This window comes from Pristis pectinata, chromosome 33, assembly GCF_009764475.1.
Source record: "Pristis pectinata isolate sPriPec2 chromosome 33, sPriPec2.1.pri, whole genome shotgun sequence".
Taxonomy (NCBI): domain Eukaryota; kingdom Metazoa; phylum Chordata; class Chondrichthyes; order Rhinopristiformes; family Pristidae; genus Pristis; species Pristis pectinata.
In genome coordinates, this window is record NC_067437.1 from 11,800,716 (window position 1) to 11,821,784 (window position 21,069).

Below are 21,069 nucleotides of genomic sequence, written 5' to 3' on the forward strand. Positions count from 1 at the left end.
GGCTAGCAGCATCTGTGGAGAAAGAAACAGGGTTAATGTTTCATGTTGGTGAGCTTTCATGAGAAGATAACATTTTTTTGTGGGGGGGGAGGGGCGGCGCAGTGTTGCAGCGGGTAGTACCGCTGCCTCGCCACTCCAGAGACCCGGGTTCAATCCTGACCTCAGGCTGTCGGTGTGGAGTTTGCACGTTCTCCCTGTGACCGCGTGGGTTTCTTCCAGGTGCTCTGGATCCTGAAAACGGCTGACAGGTAGGTTAATGGGCTATTGTAAACTACCCCTAATGTAGGTGGGTAGTAGGAGAATCTGAGACCCCTCGCAGACTCAATGAAATGAATGGCATCCTTCTACATTGTAAGGAAATATGAGAAAATGTGATAGGTTGCATTAGTTATTGACCTAATAAAGTGGGCTGGACACTGGTTAATGGCGGGAGGAGGCACTGCTCCCACTGACCAGAAGGGATGGAAATGCAGTTGCCTCTTGCTCAGTTTTATCTTGGTTGACACCAGACCCACGGGGACTGAGATTCAGTAAAGCAGCGTCTGTTAGTTCCACAGGGCATGTTGGTAAATGTTCCTTATTCTAAGTAACTGATCAATAAACCAAAGGCTTTGTCAGATTGAATAGAGATGATTAATTAACTTGAACTGCACGGGGGGGGGGGGGTGGAGGGGGGGGGAATCATGTCATGTAGATTTAATTTGGATCAATCAGAGCCATAATGTACCAATGGACCACTGTTAGTACAATGTGAATAAAGGTGTGATCAGTTTGTCTGTGTGTGTCTGTGTGTGTGTGTCTGTGTGTCTGTGTGTCTGTGTGTCTGTGTGTGTGTTTATGTCTGCATATGTGTTTGTGTGTGTGTTTGTGCCTGCGTATGTGTTTATGTGTGTCTGTGTCTGAATGTGTGTGTGTGTCTGAGTTGTGTGTGTGTGTGTTTGTGTCTGAGTGTGTGTGTGTCTGTGTTTGTGCCCGTGTGCATGTGTCCGTATGTGTGTTTGTGCCTGTGTGTGTCTGTGTGTATGAGTGTGTTTGAGTCTGAGTGTGTGTGTCTGTGCCTGAGTGTGTGTGTGTGTGTGTGTGTGTGTGTGTGTGTCTGCTGTCTATCATCTATATTTCTGTCGGTCTCACAATTTCTGAATCGTGTGCGTCTGTGTGTGTGTGTGTGTGTGTGTGCTGTCTATCATCTATATTTCTGTCGGTCTCAAAATCTCTGAATCGTGTGCGTCAGTGTGTGTGTGTGTCTGTACGTGTCTGCCATTACCTGCATCTCCGTCTGACTCACATACTTTGATTGTGAGTGTGCACTGCAGGGAGATATATTGAAAACCTCTGGGGTTTGTTCAAGAAGTTGTTTCCACTGGGAGGAGGATTGGTAACCAAACAGCAGTATTAATGAAGAACAGTAATTTGGTTAAAGAACTAGAGGAGAGATGAGGAGAAATTTTCACTCACACAAGGAGTTGTTGTGATCCAGGTCACGCTGTCTGACAGGGCAGTGGAAGCAGGTTCAAGAGGAACTTTCAAAAGGGGAATTGGGTAAATACTTAAAGGGCTCTGAGGAGGGAGGAGGGGAGTCTGACTAATTGGGGCTCTGTAAAAGACCACGCATAGACATGATGGCCTGAATGGCTTTCTATGTCCATGATTCCAAATATTGTCACAGTACGTTGCTAACTTTAAAGCAGATAAATAAACCAATCAGTATTTATTTATCTATATCAATATTTCATGCGGCACACACTGGTGCATTCTCAGCATGTGGCACCACCGGACTTGGATCAGGAGCTGGACTGGACTGGAGCTGGGCCTGAATAAAAAGCTGGAGCTGGATCACGATTGGGATTCCGACTGGGAAAGGGACTTGGACTGACTTCACTCAGCTCTCCGCCAGGACCTTAAACCCTTTCCCTTAATCTCAGCCACTGCAGGATCTGTAGTTTCTGTTTGAATTCGAGGTTCTCACCATTCTGAAGTTTTATAGCCGCTAAATCTTTATTTTAACTCAACAAATGAGTGCTGTGGATGACCCCTGCTGTAGTACGGTGGCGCAGCCAGTGAGAGTCACCAGGCCCTGCCCGTCACCTGCCCTGTTCCCACACCTGCTCCAAGGTCAAGGTTTATTTATGTAACGAGGTGCTGGTGTCAGTGTTATAACTCTGCCAGCCTCTGGTGCCACCTCAGTCGGAGGGCTCGGGGAGTTGCAGCTGGTGTTCTGTTCGCACGTGTGTGTGCACGTACAGCTGCTCAAGATGACTGCCCACTCCCTGTTCCTCCTTATTCTGCTCTCCCTCCCCTCCCTCAGGGCTGGAGGTGAATTCTCCACCGAGGACGTTGGCCAAGAAGGGAAAGCCGAGGAAGAGGAAAATAACTCCAAAGGACAGCCTTCTTCAGCAGGTAGGAATCAAACCGATCCACGTCACTAGAGGCCTTTCAGCCCATCACTCCCAGGGCAGGGAGTCCGGTGGTGCCACATGCTGAGAATGCACCAGTGTGTGCCGCATGAAATATTGATATAGATAAATAAATACTGATTGGTTTATTTATCTCCCATTCTCCCCCTTCCTCAAAGACCTGAAAGTGGTGACCCAGGTGAAGAAAGCATCTGGCAGACTTGCCTTCATCGGTCAGGGCACTGAGCTGGGGAGTCATGTTACAACTGTACAGGACGTTGGTGAGACCGCACTTGGGGTATTGTGTGCAGTTCTAGTCGTCCTGCTATAGGAAGGACGTCATTAAGCTGGAAAAGGTGCAGAAAAGATGTTACTGGGACGGGAGGGCTTGATTTATAAGGAGAATCTGGATTTTTTTCCCCTGAAGCGTAGAAAGCTCATGGGTGACCTTCATAGGGTATATGGTTGCAGTGTTTTTCCCAGGGTAGGAGAGTCTAAAACTGTCACAAGTTTAAGGTGACAGGGGAAAGATTTAAAGGGGACCGAGAGGTTTTTCCACACAGAGGGTGGTGTGTATATGGAATGAACTGCCAGAGGAAGTGGTAGGTGTGGATACAATTATAATGTTTAAAAGACAGGCACATGGATGGGAAAGGTTTAGAGGGAAATGGGCCAAATGTAGGCAAATGGGACTAGCTCAGGTAGGCAACTTGGTCAGCATGGATGAGTTGGGCCGAAGGGCCTGTTTCCTTGCTGTATGACTCTATGACCTTTCTGGGATCTATTTGAGGGATCAGCTTCATCCCAGGGCAGTGTTTCAGATTCTGACAGTGATGAGTGAAGCCTCTGAGCGAACAGAATGGGTTGGACAAGAGGAAGAGCATTCAGCAAAGTTACAGGTTCGAGTCTAACTCAGTGTGACGGAACTACACAGCTCAGGGGAGTGTTCTGGTCCCTTCCTGTAACTGTAGCATGACGTTGAGTATTTGCTAAAGGCTGTCAGTCTATAGGTAGCTGCCAGTTAACCACCTGATGATCAATTGAACTTACACTTTTAAAAGGGTGCATTGTTCCTGTTTGCAATGAATTATCAGCCACTCGTTCAGGCTGGGGTAGTAGAGGGCGTTACTCTGGTCCTGTGTCAACTATCTTCCCTGTTCAGCACTGGGTGTGGGTGCCCAGACTGGACTCTATACCTGACCTGATCCCCTGAGTCAATTCTGTGAATTCAGCCCAGGGGAGGAGATGGGGTCGGGTGGGGTGAAACTGGATCAGCACAGTGGCTGAGAGTTGGCAAACACTGGGACCCATCACTGGCTGAGACTCATAATACGGGGCCCAAGGCTGATGTTCAATGTACAGAGCCTGGACCCAAGATTTCAAAATACATGGCCCAGGGCAGATTGTTCATTATACAGGGCCCAGGACAGAGACTTCATTATACAGGGCCCTGGGCTGATAGTTCATTATATAGATCCCAGGGAAGATAGCTTCTGAACTGGAGATTAAGGAGGCTGCTGATGCAGGAACCTTGAGCAACACACAAGATGCTAAAGGAACTCAGCGGGTCAGGCAGCATCTATGGAGGGAAATGGACAGTCGACGTTTCGGTTTCCCTACATAGATACTGCTTGACTCGCTATGTTCCTCCAGCATCTTGTGTGAGCCTCTGAACAGGACCTGGCGCCATACAAAACACAAAATTCGTTACACAAGGTTCAAAGCCCAGTTCAATTAATTTATTTCATAGGGTAAGGGGCCTCAGTTCATTAACACAAGAACCAAGGCCCAAGAACTAAGAGTTCATTATGCACAGCACAGGGCCCAGGACTGATATTTCATTGTTCAGGGTACAGGGCCCAGGACCTACCTCACAGGGCCACAGGATGCAATTCTTTCTTTAATGAAAATTCATGGGAAAACAATTCAGCAGCCAAACTTTTTCATTGTGTGTATCCTTCCAGAACAATCTGACTCTCAATCTATGCCCTATATTCCTGTCCAATCATGAGTAAGTGAAGAAACCTTGCGTAAAAGTGCATGAGTTACTGATTTAAAAAGCAAGCTGGAACAGAACCAATAATGACAAGTGGGTGAAGCACAAAGCTAACTACACAGGAGCGAGAACACATGAGCACTTGAAAAAACATTGAGTTACCAGGAGTTTAAAATATCACATCTGTTTGAAATCAATATCAGATTATACCAATTTAATGTCAGTATTGGTTTAGTGGGTAGTCCATCACACCTGAGTTAGACTTGAATCTGTAATCCAAGATGAAGCTCCCATAGTATTGAAGGAGAACCTTGCAGATGAAGGGGCAGTACTGAGGGAGTGCCGCACTGTCAGAGGGGCAGTACTGAGGCAGTGCTGCACTGTCAGAGGGGCAGTACTGAGGCTGTGCCGCACTGTCAGAGGGGCGGTACTGAGGCAGTGCCGCACTGTCAGAGGGGCAGTACTGAGGCAGTGCCGCACTGTCAGAGGGGCAGTACTGAGGGAGTGCCGCACTGTCAGAGGGGCAGTACTGAGGGAGTGCCGCACTGTCAGGGGGGTGGTACTGAGGCAGTGCCGCACTGTCAGGGGGGCAGTACTGAGGGAGTGTGCACCCAGTGGATTCCCGCCCATGCTGAAGGCTTCCATGTGTTGTTTGTCTCCAGCTGCCCGGCTGTGCTAAAATGCAGCTGTTGCCTTTCCCTGTGACGAAGGCATCTCAGACTGGCTCAGTCGAAGTGCAGTCATTGGGGGTCAGCAGTTAGTGAGGAAGGTTGTCACTCCCCTACCCTGGACCCACCTGACTGGACACTCACTTGAAACTACTCAGCGTCCAATCATTACTTGTATATCCAGCTGCACTTCAATCACAACTCCACAACCTCCTCTACTAACTACCCAGCCCCAGTCCCTCTAATCCCCTTCATCCACTGCCTCCCCTCAGCTTTCAGACCCTTCGGTGGGAGCCTCCACCTCTGAAGAATAGATTCTCCCTCAGTCAGAGGCTCCCTCCTCATTTGGAGTATCCTCTGCAGTTGAGGGACTTTCTCAATTGACGTGTTTCCTTGGAGGATCTCCCTCCGTCAAAGCCTTCCCTCAGTCACCAGGACTGCACTGTGATTGTTTTACAGAAGTGGTGCGATTGGTCCGGGTGCTGAACGATGTGCCCAGCGCTGAAGCTTTCATCCAGGGGGCTCAGTCTGCTGTTGTTGGGTTTCTCAAGGTAGGAGATTGGCTGCAGTTCAGAGCCCAACACCACAACCTGCAACCACTCTCTACACACACACACACACACACACACACACACACACACACACACACACACACACACACACACACACACACACACAGATATTGAGACATACACACACACATTCACATACACACAAGATACACACACAGATACAACACATGTACACACATCACACAGACATGCACACACACATGTACACACACATACACAAACACAGACATACACACACAAAAACACACACACACAAGACACACACACAGACACCATACATGTACACACATCACACACACGCACACAAACACAGCCATACACACACACATGCACACAGACACACAAAAACACATACACACACACACACACACACACACGGACACAGATATTGAGACATACACACACACATTCACATACACAAAAGATATACACACACACACACACACACGGACACAGATATTGAGACATACACACACACATTCACATACACACAAGATACACACACACAGATACAACACACGTACACACATCACACAGACATGCACACACACATGTACACACACATACACAAACACAGACATACACACACAAAAACACACACACACAAGACACACACACAGACACCATACATGTACACACATCAGACACACGCACACAAACACAGACATACACACACACATGCACACAGACACACAAAAACACATACACAAACACACACACACACACACACACACACACACACACACACACACACACACACACACACACACACACACACACGCAATTCCCACTTCAGGGACTCGAGAGTACACAGATCTGGCGAGTGCTACACTGTGAGAGGTGCCATGCTTGAACTGAAGCCTCACTTGCCCTCAGGCAGAGTAGGAGTTCCCTTAGAACAGACTCGCTGCCCTGGCCGTCAGTTATCTCTCATCCTTTCACAAGCAGGTGAGCTGCAGTGCTTCAGCTACCGGACTAGTAACCCGAAAACCTGGACTGACAGTCTGAGGTCAAATCACACATTGTCAACTTTGGAAGTTCAGTTCTGTCAGTGATCAGGAATTTAAACTACTGGATTGTTGTAAAAACCCATCTGGTCCTGTCAGGGAGAGTTGGGGATTGGGTGTTGGGGATTGGAGGGGAGGAGGAGATGAGGGGCAATCTACTGTCCTTGCCTGATCAGGCCTGTTTGTGACTCCTAACCCATTAGTCTGTCTGACGTAACTCACCAAGCTGGTCGGTTTCAGGGCAATCAGGGACATCGCTGACCTTGCTAGCGATGCCCACACCTTGAAAAATGACCAAAAAAACTGCAGATACTGCAAACCTGAAATAAAAACAGAAAATGTTGGAAAGACTCAGCAGGTCAGGCAGAATCTGTGGAAGGAGAAACAGTCAACATTTTAGGTGGAGGGTTTCTGACAAAGGGTCTTCAACCTGAACTGTTAACGGTGTTTCTCTTTCTGCGGAGGCTGCCTGACCTACTGAGTGTTTCCTGTGTTTTCTGTTTGTATTAATAAAAGAATTATACATCAATAAAAGTACAGATTATTGGGTCACAACCTTACTGCTGTCTGTGGGATCTTGCTGTGTGGCAATGAGTTGCTGCATTTCCTACCTTGCAAGAATGAATATGCTTCAAGAGTCGGAAAGTACTTTGGAACATCCTATAGAATGACAAATTAGTTTTTTCCACTTTTTAAACCACTTGCATGAGCCTCAGAATCAGAATTATTTTCACTGACTTAGATGATGTGAAATTTGTTGTTTTGTGGCAGCAGTTACCATAAATTTACAAAAATAAATAAATAGTGCAAAAGAAAGGAATAACAATGTAGTGTTCATGGGTTCATGGACTGTTCATAAATCTGATGGCGGAGGGGAAGAAGCTGTTCCTGAATCATTGAGTGTGGGTCTTCAGGCTTCTGTACCTCCTCCCCGATGGTAGTAACGAGAAGAGGGCATGTCCCGGATGGTGAGAGTCCTTACTGATGGGTGCCACCTTCTTGAGGGACCGCCTCTTGCAGATGCCCTCGATGGTGGGGAGGGTTGTGCCCGTGATGGAGCTGGCTGAGTCTACAACCCCCTGCAGCATCTTGCATTGGAGCCTCCATACCAGGCAGTGATGCAACCATTCAGAATGCTCTCCACTGTACATCTATGGAAATTTGGTGACATACCAAATCTCCTCAAACTCCTAACGAAGTAGAGCTGCTGGCGTGCCTTCTTCGTGATTGCATCAATATATTAGGCCCAGGATAGATCCTCTGAGATGTTCATGCCCAGGAACTTGAAGGTGCTCACCCTTTCCACCATAGTTTGGTGGGGAGTCGGGGTAGAATCGGACAGGACTCCTCCTGCTGGTCACCGAATACTTTGGGTTTGTTTCCTCCTGTGACTTTTCTTCATGCTTGTTCCCCAACCCCAGGATCAGGACTCCTCGGAGGCCGATGCTTTCAATGATCTGGTTCAGAAGCTGAGACAATTGCCTTTTGCCGTAACCTATAACGCAACAGTTTGGGAGAAGTTTAACATCAGCAGGAACACCATCACCCTATTTAAGAAGGTGAGACCAAGGTGAAGTTACAGCTCTGTGTGAATGCTCCAAACGAGCTTCCTCCCACCCCTCTCCAACCCACGCCATCGCTCCGTCCTTTATCCCACCGGCTTTTCCTCTCTGCTAATTCCCTCTAGGGTCAAGTCCCATGTCCTCCACTCTCCAGGGAAGGAGTGCGGCGGTTAGCGTAACGCTATTACAGCGCCAGCGACCCGGGTTCAATTCCGGCCGCTGTCTGTGAGGAGTTTGTACGTTCTCCCCGTGTCTGTGTGGGTCTCCTCCGGGTGCTCCAGTTTCCTCCCACATTCCAAAGACGTACGGGTTAGGAAGTTGTGGGCATTTCACTGTGTGTTTCGATGTACATGTGACTAATAAAGAAATCTTGCCTCCCCTCCCCTCCCCTCCCCTCCCCTCCCCTCCTCTCCTCTCCTCCCCTCTCCTCCCCTCCCCTCCCCTCCTCCCCTCCCGTCCCCACCCCATCCTGTCCCACCTCCTGGAGGTTCCTGAATTCACTTTGGATTGTGTGTCAAGAGCCTTCACTCTATTCTCTTAATTGTGTGCTGTTCAGGATTCCAGCATCTGCAGTCTCTTGTGTCTTCTCTTTGTTCCTGTCAGTTTGATGAAGGGCGCGCCGACTACCCCATCGAGGAAGGTCATCTGAAGCCGAACGTCACGAAGATTATTCGCTTCCTGAGACACAATGAACTTCACCTGGTGACTGAGTACAACCGAATGGTAATCTCCGCCGCTGCGGAGCAGGGGAAGTCAGGGTGGTCAGTGCACGTCAGTCTCAGTGACAGAACCATCCAACCTAGTGGCCTGTTCCAGGGCTGGAAGATGATTCTACGCCCAAACTCAAATAGAACCCTTAACACAAGAGGATTGGGGACACTTTGATCTAGGGCGGGTAACCAGAGATCCTTCACAAAAAGAATGGTTCCCAAGGGAATGGGAAGGCCTGGGATAACTGAGGTTAGGAAGTACGATGGGTCGATGATCTTATTGATCTTGCGATCAGGCTTTCTAACGGTAATGCTGGTGCCCAGTGTCCAGGTCACTGGGTTAATTCTGCAGTATTGGTGTGGAGATATGAGGTCACATCCCTCACTGAATTCAAGTCATTAATTAAATCACCCTGCAGGGAAAGGGTATTACTAATGGTGAGGGTTGAACTGTCAGATTGTTATAAACCCTATCTGATTCATGGTGTTCCACAGGGATGGACTTCTGCTTCCCTTACCCATTCTAGCCCATATGTCAGCTAGAACACTAGAAAGCAGGAGCAGCAGTAGGCCACTCGGCCCCTCAAACTGTTCCCACCATTCAATATGATCATGGCTGATCTATACCGGCCTCAACTCCTCTTCTGTGCTGGTTCCCCAGAGCTCTCAATCTTCCAGAAATGTATCTACCTCCTTTTTTAAGTACCTCCAATGATTTAGCCTCTAAACCCCTCTTAGGTAAAACTTGCAGAGATTCACCACCCTCCACAAGAAGGATTTTTCACACACCTCAGTTTTAAATGACTGCCCCCTGATCTTGTAACCAAATCCCCTCATTCAGGACCCTCTCACCAGTGGAAACGTCGACATTTACCCCATCACGTCCTCTCAGGATCTTATGCGTTTCAATAAGATCACCCCTCATTCTTCCAAACAAAGAACACAGATCCATCTTCCTTAGCCGCTCATGACTGGACAATCTTCTCATCCTGGGAATTAGCACAGAGAACTGAAAGCCATCAGATCAAGGGTTAGTAAGGGATGGACAACAAATTCCGGAATCGCCATCCTGTGAGTGAATGAATTAAATAAAGGACTCTGGGCAAAGTGCTTTGGAATTTCATGGCATCTCCCTCTTCTCAGGATGCAAGCCAGATCTTTAGGTCGGGGATTCCTATACACCTCCTGCTCCTTGTCAGCAAGACGTCAAAAGAATATCAACCTCTGCTCGAGGAATTCAAAGGTGTAGCCCCCGAGTTTCGGGGGAAGGTAAGTCCCAGGGAGCTTGGAAGAGGCACACTCTGGAGCTGGGTTCATCTCTGATGTGTTGTATCTCTTGGTCGAACATTTTTGATGTCGAGGGGCTGCTCATTGGGGAGTCGGATAGGCGGGCAACTGTAAGCAGGTGGACAAGACCATCCCCAAGTCCAATAGGGAAGAGGGGGGATGTGGAGAGGTGGAGAGGCTGAGGAGGTGTGGGGTCCTGGGGTTAAATCGAATTAGGACCAATAGTGGTGGCGATGGGTGGGGTTAGTGGTTCACACCACTGACCCCTGGGTCATGGATTCAACTCGCACTGCAAAGAATCAGAGATAAAATCTGACAGTTCGGTGCAGTAAGGGAGTGCCGCACCGTCGGAGGGGCAGTACTGAGGGAGTGCCGCACTGTCGGAGGGGCAGTACTGAGGGAGTGCCGCACTGTCGGAGGGGCAATACTGAGGGAGTGCCGCACTGTCAGAGGGGCAGTACCGAGGGAGTGCGGCACTGTCGGAGGGGCAATACTGAGGGAGTGCCGCACTGTCGGAGGGGCAGTACTGAGGGAGTGCCGCACTGTCGGAGGGGCAGTACTGAGGGAGTGCCGTACTGTCCTGATGCAGGGTTTTGACCCGAAACATCGAGTGGCACGGCAGCGTAGCAGTTAGCGTAACGCTATTACAGAGTCAGCGGTCGGGGATCAATTCCCGCGGCTGTCTGTAAGATCCCCCCGTGTCTGCGTGGGTTTCCTCCAGGTGCTCCGGTTTCCTCCCACATTCCAAAGACGTACAGGTTAGGAAGTTGTGGGCGTGCTATGTTGGCGCCAGAAGCGTGGCAACACTTGCTTGCTGGCCCCCAGAACACTCTATGCAAAAGATGCATTTCACTGTGTGTTTCGATGTACATGTGACTGATAAAGAAATCTTATCTTATTATTGCCACATGTACCAGGATACCATGAAAAGATTTGTGTGTCATCCAGGCAGATCACGACATACAAAAATACATTGAAGTTGTTGGAAGAAGACAGAATGCAGAATAGAGTGTTCCAGCTTCAGAGGAAGTGCAGTGCAGGCAGAGTCTTAGAACTGAGATTTAAAAGCGTAGAATGATTGTAGTAAATGTAATGAGAGAATTTGCGGGGGGCAGCTTGCAGAGTCATCACTCTCTGGTGCCATCTTGAATTGAAATGGTTGGGCAATGATTTAAATGGGGTTTTGACCCGAAATATCAACAGTTCCTTCCCCCCCACAGACGCTGCTCGACCTGCTGAGTTCCTCCAGAAGATTGTTTGTTGGTTCACATTTAAGTCATTCAGCCTTTTGGCCTCTTGATAAGACAGGTGGGAGGCTTCTCAGGAAGGAGTCACGTGGCTGCTGCCATTTCAGTTCCTAACCTCTGCTCACCTCTTCCCCCTCAGGTCATTTTTGTTCTGGTTGACACAGACAAGAAGGAAAATCAGCGAGTGACTTCATTCTTTGACGTGAAGGAACCCGATCTGCCTGCGATCTGCCTCTTTCACGTGGCGACTAATGCAGTGAAGGTGATGAAGGGCGAATATATCAGCCGGGACACGATACGGAGGTTCTGTACTGACTTCATGGAAAGTAAGGAGGAGGTGAGTGACAGGGTCGTCTCGATGAAGCATGATGATAATTGTTAGCAATATATATCACTACTGCTCCTGGAGCTTTGTGTACTGTGTAGAGTGTTGTGGACACAGACCAGTCCAACACACAATCCATCCTCCCCTCCATTGACACCACCTATACTTCCCGCTGCTTCCAGAAAGCAGCCAACGTAATCCCCTCCCACCCCCATCATTCTCTCTTCTCCCCCCTCCCATCGGGCAGAAGATACAAAAGGCTGAAAGTGCCTGCCACCAGACTCCCCTATCCCGCCATTATCAAACCCTTGAACAGATCTCTCAGTCGCGAAAGATGAATTCTGATCTCCCAATCTATCTCATTGTGGCAGCGGCACTGCACTCTCTCTGTAGCTGCTGCGCTATATGCTGCATTCTGTTTTCATTTTACTACCTCGATGTACTTATGTATGACATGATCTGCCTGGATGGCATGCAAACAAAAGTCTTTCTCTGTATCTTGGTAATAATAAACCAATTCTAATTCTAAATTCCAGTTTTGGTCACCCTGTTATAGGAAAGATGTCATTAAGCTGGAAAGAGCTCAGAGGATTTACAAGAACATTGCGAGGACTCGAGGGCCTGAGTGAGGTTGGGCAGGCTAGGACTTTATTCCTTGGGAGTGTTGGTGACTGAGGGGTGATCTTATCGAGATGTATAAGATCATGAGGGGCATAGATAGGGTGAATGCACACAGTCTTTTTCTCAGGGTAAAGGAATCAAAAACTAGAGGGCACAGGTTTGAGGTGAGAGGGAAAAGATTTAAAAGGGACCTAAGGGGCAACTTCTTCATGCAGAGGTGGTGCACAGATGGAACGAGTTGCCAGAGAAAGGTTCAGTAACAACATTTAAAAGACATTTGGACGGGTACATAAATAGGAAAGGTATAGACGGATAAATGATATGATAAGGTATCTTTATTAGTCACATGTACATCAAAACACTCAGTGAAATGCATCTTTTGCGTAGAGTGTTCCATGCAGACACAGGGAGAACGTACAAACTCCTTACAGACAGCGGTGGGAATTGAACCCAGGTCACTGGCGCTGTAATAGCGTTACGCTAACTGCTACACTACCATGATAGTAGAAAATAAAAGAATGTGGTAGAAGAGAACAAAAAGTAATCTGAAAGAGGTGAAAATGCAGAATTATTATCTGAAGTTACCGGAGAAAAGTGCAGCAATTGCCGTAATTCTAAAACAATGACTCCTGAATGGCTAATTATCTGAAATTATTGGTATCAATATTGAGCTCCAAAATGCTGAAAAGCACATGGTTGGAAGAAGAGGACTATTCCTTGACCTTACCAAATCTGGGCAAATGGGATTAGCTTAGATGGAAATCTTGGTCGGCATGGACCAGTTGGGCCGAAGGGTCTAACCCTTTCTCCTCCAGGATGGTCCTTGCAACCTCATGAAGATCAAAAACCGCAGATGCTGGAAATCTGAAAGAGAACACTCAGCTGTTTAAACCTGTCTGAATGTGGTTCAGAGTTGAATTTTAATGATGGTGCTTCTTTGGAGCACCTTGTGCCTTTTTACTACATGTACTACATAAATCCCAGTTTTAAAATACGAGTTCTTGTGTGGGCCCCAGTTCATGGTCCTGAAATGTCTGGGAACCAGTGTGCTGTGGGCCTGAGGGCAGGAGCACAGTCATGGCATGGCCAGCAGAGGGCACTCACGGACCATCCTGACCCTGCAGAGAATTTCATCAAGAGGAGGCACCCGACGATGCATCGTAGAACAGGAAACTCAACTGCCACCTCTTACCAGTGCGGCACACTTTCGTGCTCATTAGAATGAAGCCCATAAAAAGTTTCCACTGTTTCTGACATCAAACGGACCCCGGGAAAGTACAGCAGAGTAATGCAGTGTAAAGCTCCCTCTACCCAGCCCCATCAAACATTCCAGGGCAGGGACAGAGCTGTGTTGTGCAACAGGTTTTTATTCATGGAACTGGCCATTTCTGCAGGCTGCAGGACTCCGTGTTCCATGTACATACAGCGTGAGAGTTTGCAGCCCCCGTCTGAGTATTTGGCGAGGGCTGCTCCTCAAGTTCTGGTTGCATTTCAGCCCCACTCTCCTGACCTTTGGGCATCCGGTGCTAGGGTGGGGGAGGTTCGGGTCGACTGGGGGAACCTCTTCGTCAGTCTGCTCCTGGGCTGGCCAGGGTGGCCAATCACAGCTCCAGGCTGTAGAGGGTTCCATCTGAGCTGACTGCCTTCCCCTCTTCCGAGGATACACTGGTGCCTAAGTGTTCCTGGGGAGGGAGCACGTGGTGTCCACTGGCTCTCTGGAGGCCTTCTGGGACCGGTGGGCACTGCTGGGGCTAGAATGCATCTCAGACAAGGATAATCATGTTTTAATATGAGAACCATGTAAATATTGTGATGAAAGTTGTATAAGTATGTAAATAAACCTCTCTCTTTGAAAAATTAGGTTAGAGTAAAGCTCCCTTTATACTGTCCTTATGGGGAGGGACAGGATATATTGGATGCAGCATGAAGTGCCCTACACACTGTGTCATCAAACGGTCGTAGGGCAAGAACGGAACAGGCAAAGTTCCCTCAACATTGTCCCATCAAACACTCTCGGGGCAGGGATGATGCAGCTTAGATACAAAGTGATTGAAATTTAAAACTCTGCAGATGTTGGAAATCTGAAATAGGAAGCGAAAATGCCGGAAAGGGTGAAGGTGCTCCCACAGTGGTGTTCCAAATTTCTGGACCCCTTGCCCTTCTTTGTGGTGGAGGTAGTGGGGTTAGGAAGTGCTGTTAGAGTAACCTAGACAAATAGCTGCAGTATAGCTGGCATCCAGTGTGCGCCAGTTCGTGCAGGGTTTGAATGTTTAGGATAGTGGGTGGAGTGTCAGATAAGCAGGTTGTTTTGTCCTGGATGATCCTGAGCTCCTTCAGAGTTGCTGGAGGTGCACACTCGTCCAGGGAGTCTTCCATCACACCCTGTGCCTTGTAGATGGTGCAAAACATTGGAATGTCATTAAGTGATCACTTATTACAGGGTGCCCAGCCCCTGACCTACTGTTGGTATTGGTATTAGTTTATTATTGTCACTTGTACCGAGGTACAGTGGAAAAACTTGTCTTGCATACCGTTTGTACAGATCAATTCATTACACAGTGCAGGGTAAAAACAATAACAGAATACAGAGTAAAGCGTTACAGCTACGGGGAGGTGCATTGCAGGTAGACAATAAGGTGCAAGGTCAAACAAGGTAGATTGTGAGGTCAAGGGTCCATCTCATTGTATAAGGGAACTGTTCAATAGTCTTATCACCGTGGGATAGAAACTGTCCTTGAGCCTGTTGATATGTGCCCTAAGGCTCCTGTACCTTCTGCCTGATCAATAACTAACATTCAAAGGTGTCGATACTGGGTCCTCCCGATCTTAATCAATAGCTCGTGGTGCTCGGATGTGTCGGTCCTGGCGAGCTCCTGCTCATCCAGCCTGGAATATCTAACAGTGAAGTGTCGACCATACTACCTGCCACGGGAGTTCACTTCAGCTATCCTGACGGCAGTCTACATCCCACCCCAGAAGGACACGAAGCCTGCACTCAATGAACTACACTCCGTGGTCAACAACCTTGAGACAGGATACCCTGAAGCCATGATGGTAGCCAATGTGGCTGGTCCAGTTGAGCTTCTGGTCAATGTTGGCTCCCAAGATATCGATGGTGGGAACTCAGTGGCGGGGACACTGTCAAATGTCAGGTTGGAAATGGTCATTATCTGAGACTTTGGTTCCTTGCTACTCATCAGCCCGAGACTGAACATTGCCAAGGTCTTGCTGCATGTGGGCACAGACGTGTTCATTTGCAGAGACTTCGCGAATGGAACTGAGTATGGTACAGTCACAGCAAACATCCCCACTTCTGACCTTACGACGGAAGGGTCATTGATGAAACAGCTGAAGATAGCTCGGTCTGGGACACCGCAGTGATGATTGACCTCCAACAACCACAACTATATGTGAATCCTAATGCAGGGTTTCGACCTGAACCGTCAACAATGCCTTTCCTCCCACAGATACTGCTTGACCTGCTGAGTTCCTCCAGCAGATTATTTGTTACTCTGGATTCCAGCATCTGCAGTCTCCTGTGTCTCCACAAAAATCTTCCTGTGTGTGGGATATAATTCCTACTGGAGTATTTTCCATTTGATGCCCACCGACCAGCTTTACCAGAGCTCCTTGACGCCATATGTGGTCAAACGCTGCCCTGATGTTGAGGACAGTCACCCTCATCCACCTCAGGAATCCAGCTTTGGATCCATGTCTGAAGCAAGACTGCAATGGGGTCTGAAGCTGAGTGACCCAAGCGATATCCAAGCTGGGCATCAGTGACCAGGTTATCGACACTGCTTGATGAAGAGTCACAGAGTCATACAGCACAGGAACAGGCCCTTCGGCCCACCTTGTCCATGACAACTGTCAAGTACCTATATACACTAACCCCATCCACCTGCACTTGGTCTGTAGTCTTCTGTGCCTTAGTGATTCAAGTGCTCCTCTAGATACTTCAATGTTGGGAGAGTCTCTGCCTCCACCACCCATTCAGACAGTGCATTAAAGATTTCAACCAACCTCTAGGTGAAAAAATACTTCCTCAGATCCCCTCTCAACCTTGTACCCTTTACCCTCTAGCTTTAGATACCTCTGCCATGGGTAAAAGTTTCCTACTATCTCCCCTATCTATGCTGATAGTTTTGCGCACCTCCATCGTGTCCCCACTACAAGCTTCCTCTGCTCCAAGGAAAACCCAGTCTCCCTGATATCTGAAACACTTCATCTCAGGCAACAAGCTGGTGAGTCTGCTCGGCACCCTCTCCAGTGCAGTCATGCCCTTCCTATAGTGTGGCGACCAGAACTGTACACGGTACTCCCGCTGTGGCCTAACTAATGTTTTATAAGGTTGTATCATAACTTCTTATATTAAGTCCCCCAGCTAATGAAGGCAAGTATCCCACATGCATTCTTCAGTGCTCTATCTACCTGCCAGCATCTGAGCTCCTTCAACTTATACACCGAGGTCCTTCTGCTCCTCAATACTCCCTGGGGTTCTACAATTCATTGTGTTTGTCTTATTATTAGACCTCCTAAGGTGTATCACTTCACACTTGGCTGGATCTAATTCCATCTACCAGTGTTCTGCCCATTTTACCAATTGATCAATATCATGCTGTAGTCTGTGACTATCTCCTCATCATCAACAACACTCCCAATCTTCCTGTCATCTGCAAACTTACTAATCACTCCTCATTCATTCATATCCAAATTGCTGATGTATACAACAAACAGTAAGGGTCCCAGCACCGAATCCTGTGGTACACCACTGGCCACAGTCACAGACCCATGTCTCCACCTTCACCCACAGTGATGGTGGATCACTCACCAAGATTACTGAACCAATTTTGGATTCAATTTGCCATCTTGTCCTAGAACCCATGGGCTCTAACCTTTTGGAGCAGTCTCCATGTGGGACCTTGTCAAAGGCCTTACTGAAGTTGATGCAGGCTGCATTGTTTTACAGTTTGTTATTTTGATACTCGTTTGAAAAATTCAATCAAATTAGTCAGACAGGATCTGCCACAAACAAAACCATGCTGACTATCTTTGATTAACCCCTGCCTTTCCAAGTTCAGATTAATCTGGTCCCTCAGATCTTTTTCCATTATGTTCCCTACCACTGACATTAGACTCAGAGGCCTGTCATTACCAGGCATTTTCTCATTGTCCTTCTTGAATAACTCTACCATGTTTGCTGTCCTCCAGTCATCTCACCTGTGGCCAGTGAAGATTTAGGCCCCGAGCAACCACCTCATTTGCATCCCATAGCAACCTGGGCTATATCTCATCAGGCCCTTGGGATTTATCCGCCTTTAGGACCACTACGATATCTAAAACTCTCCTTTTTAATGATAAGATAAGATAAGATATCGTTATTAGTCACATGTACATTGAAACACACAGTGAAATGCATGTTTTGCGTAATGTTCTGGGGGCAGCCCGCAAGTGTCGCCATGCTTCCGGCGCCAACATAGCATGCCCACAACTTCCTAACCCGTACATCTTTGGAATGTGGGAGGAAACCGGAGCACCCGGAGGAAACCCACGCAGACATGGGGAGAACGTACAAACTCCTTACAGCCAGCAGCCAGAATTGAACCCGGGTCGCTGTCACTGTAATAGCGTTACACTAACTGCTACACTACTGTGCCTGCGATGGTCCAGAATTTTATTGCCCTCTCCCTGAATTCTCCAACTATAATGCCTTTCTCCTTAGGGAATAACGATGACCAGCATTTGTTTAAGGCTCCACCTGTGGCTCCAAGCACAGCTTACCGCTGATGTGAATGTCAATCCTGGTGTGGAAAGAGGTGAATGGAAGGATTAACCCATCGAGCTGGCTAATTTTCACCAGCCTCCTGAGCCTTGCATCTTGGCTGTGCTCCCTCCCACAATAACATCGGGTGTAAACACTAAAAGCCAGACTTTCCATACAACTGCGGAAAGCAATTTCCCTTCTCCTTTCCATTAGTGCTGTGATTCATATTCTGGGGAATGATATCACAAGGCATGGTGTTGGACAGGGACCCAGAGCGCGCGACATGTCCCGAGACCACATCATTAATATTGGCCTGGGTGGGGTCCAGATAGGGTTTGACTGACCCATCTGAGGTTACATACTTTGGTAAGGAGAATCCAAAGGCAGATTATTATCTAAATGAAGAGAGATTACAGATGAGAGTAGAGAGGGCTCTGGGTGTTCTTGTGCAAGAATCACAGAAAGTTAGCAGGCAGGTGGTTGGGAAGACAACTGGTAAGTTGGTTTATTATTATCACATGTACTGAGGTACAGTGAAAAACTTTGTTTTGCCTGCTATCCATACAGATCAGAATCAGGCTTATTATCACTGACACATGTCGCAAAATTTGTTGTTTTGCGGCAGCAGTACAGTGCAAAGACATAAAATTTGCCATGTTACTAATAAATAAATAAATAGTGCAAAAGAGGAATAACGAGGTAGTGCTCATGGGTCCATGGACGGTTCAGACATCTGATGGCGGAGGGGAAGAAGCTGCCCTAAAACATTGAGTGTGGGTCTTCAGGCTCCTGCACCTCCTCCCTGATGGTAGTAACGTCAAGAGGGCATGTCCCAGATGGTGAGGGTCCTTAGTGATGGATGCCGCCTTCTTGAGGCACCACCTCTTGAAGATGTCCTCGATGGGGGGGAAGGTTGTGCCCGTGATGGAGCTGGCTGAGTCTACAACCCTCTGCAGCCTCCTGAAATCATGTGCACTCTTATACCAGGCTGTGATGCAACCAGTCAGAATGGTCTCCACCGTACATCTATAGAAATTTGTAAGAGTCTTTGGTGACTTACTGAATCTCCTCAAACTCCTAACGAAGTAGCTGGCGTGCCTTCTTCATGATGGCATCAATGTGTTGGGCCCAAGATAGATCATCTGAGATGTTGACGCCCAGGAACTTGAAGCTGCTCACCCTTTCCACCGCTGACTGTGGTCATTTCATCACATCACTACATGAAGGTGATACAAGGGAAAAGAATGCAGAACATAGTGTTACTGTTACAGAGAAGGTGCAGTGCAGGCAAGCCCATGGTGAGATAGTTTGTGAGGTCAAGGGTCCATCTTATTGTACAAGAGGTCTGTTTAATTGTCTTATAACAGAGGGATAGAAGCTGTCCTTGAGCCTGGTGGTATGTGCTTTCAGGCTTTTGTATCTTCAGCCTGACGGGAGGAGGGAGAAGAGAGAATGTCCGGGGTGGGTGGGGTCTTTGATTACATTGGCTGATTTACCAAAGCAGCAGGAAGTGTAGATAGTGTCCATGGAGGGGAGGTTGGTTTCCATGATGTGCTGAGCTGTGTCCACAACTCTCTCTAGTTTCCTACGGTCTTGGGCAGAGCAGTTGCCATACCAAGCCATGATGCATCCTATGGTGCATCTATAAAGATTAGTGAGGGTCAATGGGGACATGCCAACTTTCATTAGCCTCCTGAGGAAGCAGAGGCACTGGTGGCATTTTGGCCTTTATTGCAAGTGGCTTGGAACTTAGAGATATGGAAGTATTGTTACAGTTGTATAGGGCACTTGTGAGGCCGCAGCTGGAGTATTGTGCACAGTTTTGGTTCCCTTGTCTGAGAAGGGATACTGGCATTGGAGGCAGTCCAGCAGAGATTCACCAAGATAATTTCTGGGGTGAGCAGGTTGGGTAAAGAAATAAGATCTTTGGGGTTTAGCAGAATGAAGGGTGATTTTATTGAAACATATAAGATCCTTAGCGGCCAGGTAGATGATGAGATGTTTACTCTGGTGAGCGAATCTCAAATGAGGGGACATAGTTACAAGGTTCAGGAGTGATCATTTAAAACGGAAGTGCGATGGAACTTCTTCTCGCAGAGAGTGGCAGTGAATCTCTGGAATTCTTTACCCCAGTGGGTTGTGGAGGCTGGACCATTTGAAGTATTTTTGGAAGATGAGGGAATTGAGGGTGATGGGGAACTGGCACAGAAGAGGGGATGAGGCCTGGCCACACCTGAGGGGCTGACTGGCCTCCTCCTGCTCTGGTTTGCTTATGTTCTGTCTCCTACATCAGTTTACAACGATGAAGAGCGTTTGCACTGACTGATGTGGCTTTATTGGCTCTCACCCTGTCTAAATCCTGGCATAACGCACAGATAAAGCCTGTCTAATCCAAGTAAGTACGGGAATGGATAGATCCAATAGAAACTCTGCTAGTTGAGGGAGACCAAGGCAAAGGGTGCAGAAGCTTAAAATCAGAGACAGGTCATTCAGGATGATGTTGGGAAGACTCGGAGACCCAAAGGGGAGAGGGAAACAACACGATGATGCTGGAGGAACTCAACAGGCCAGGCAGCATTTGTGGAGAAAAGCAGGCGGTCAACGTATTGGGTCAGGACCCTTCCTCAGGACGCGTCCTGAAGAAGGATCCTGAACTAAAATATTGACCCCCTGCTTTTCTCCACGGATGCTGCCTGGCCTGCTGAGTTCCTCCAGTGTCATCGTGTTTTTCATCTAGATTCCAGCAACTGTAGTCCTATGTTTCAAAGGAGAGAGGGAACCTGGAACAGTCCCCACAAAAAGCTGCAGAGACTGCTGATTGTTCCAAAATTGAGGTCGGTGGATTCAGTGGGATCAGGTGAAGGGAACTGGAGGCAGGGCAAGTCAATGGAATCACAGTGGGGGCAAGTTGCCTGAA

The 21,069-nt window shown here is 47.9% G+C and overlaps 1 protein-coding gene across 1 annotated transcript; it reads left to right on the plus strand.

The window, feature by feature from the left end:
* The first annotated feature begins 2,252 nt into the window (after positions 1-2,252).
* Positions 2,253-16,171, plus strand: LOC127585418 (endoplasmic reticulum resident protein 27). The gene is made up of 7 exons (XM_052042842.1): positions 2,253-2,397; positions 5,517-5,608; positions 8,058-8,195; positions 8,802-8,921; positions 10,052-10,177; positions 11,582-11,779; positions 16,004-16,171. Exons 1-7 carry the CDS (start codon positions 2,253-2,255, stop codon positions 16,169-16,171), a joined length of 987 nt encoding a protein of 328 aa, XP_051898802.1.
* The last annotated feature ends 4,898 nt before the right edge of the window (positions 16,172-21,069 follow it).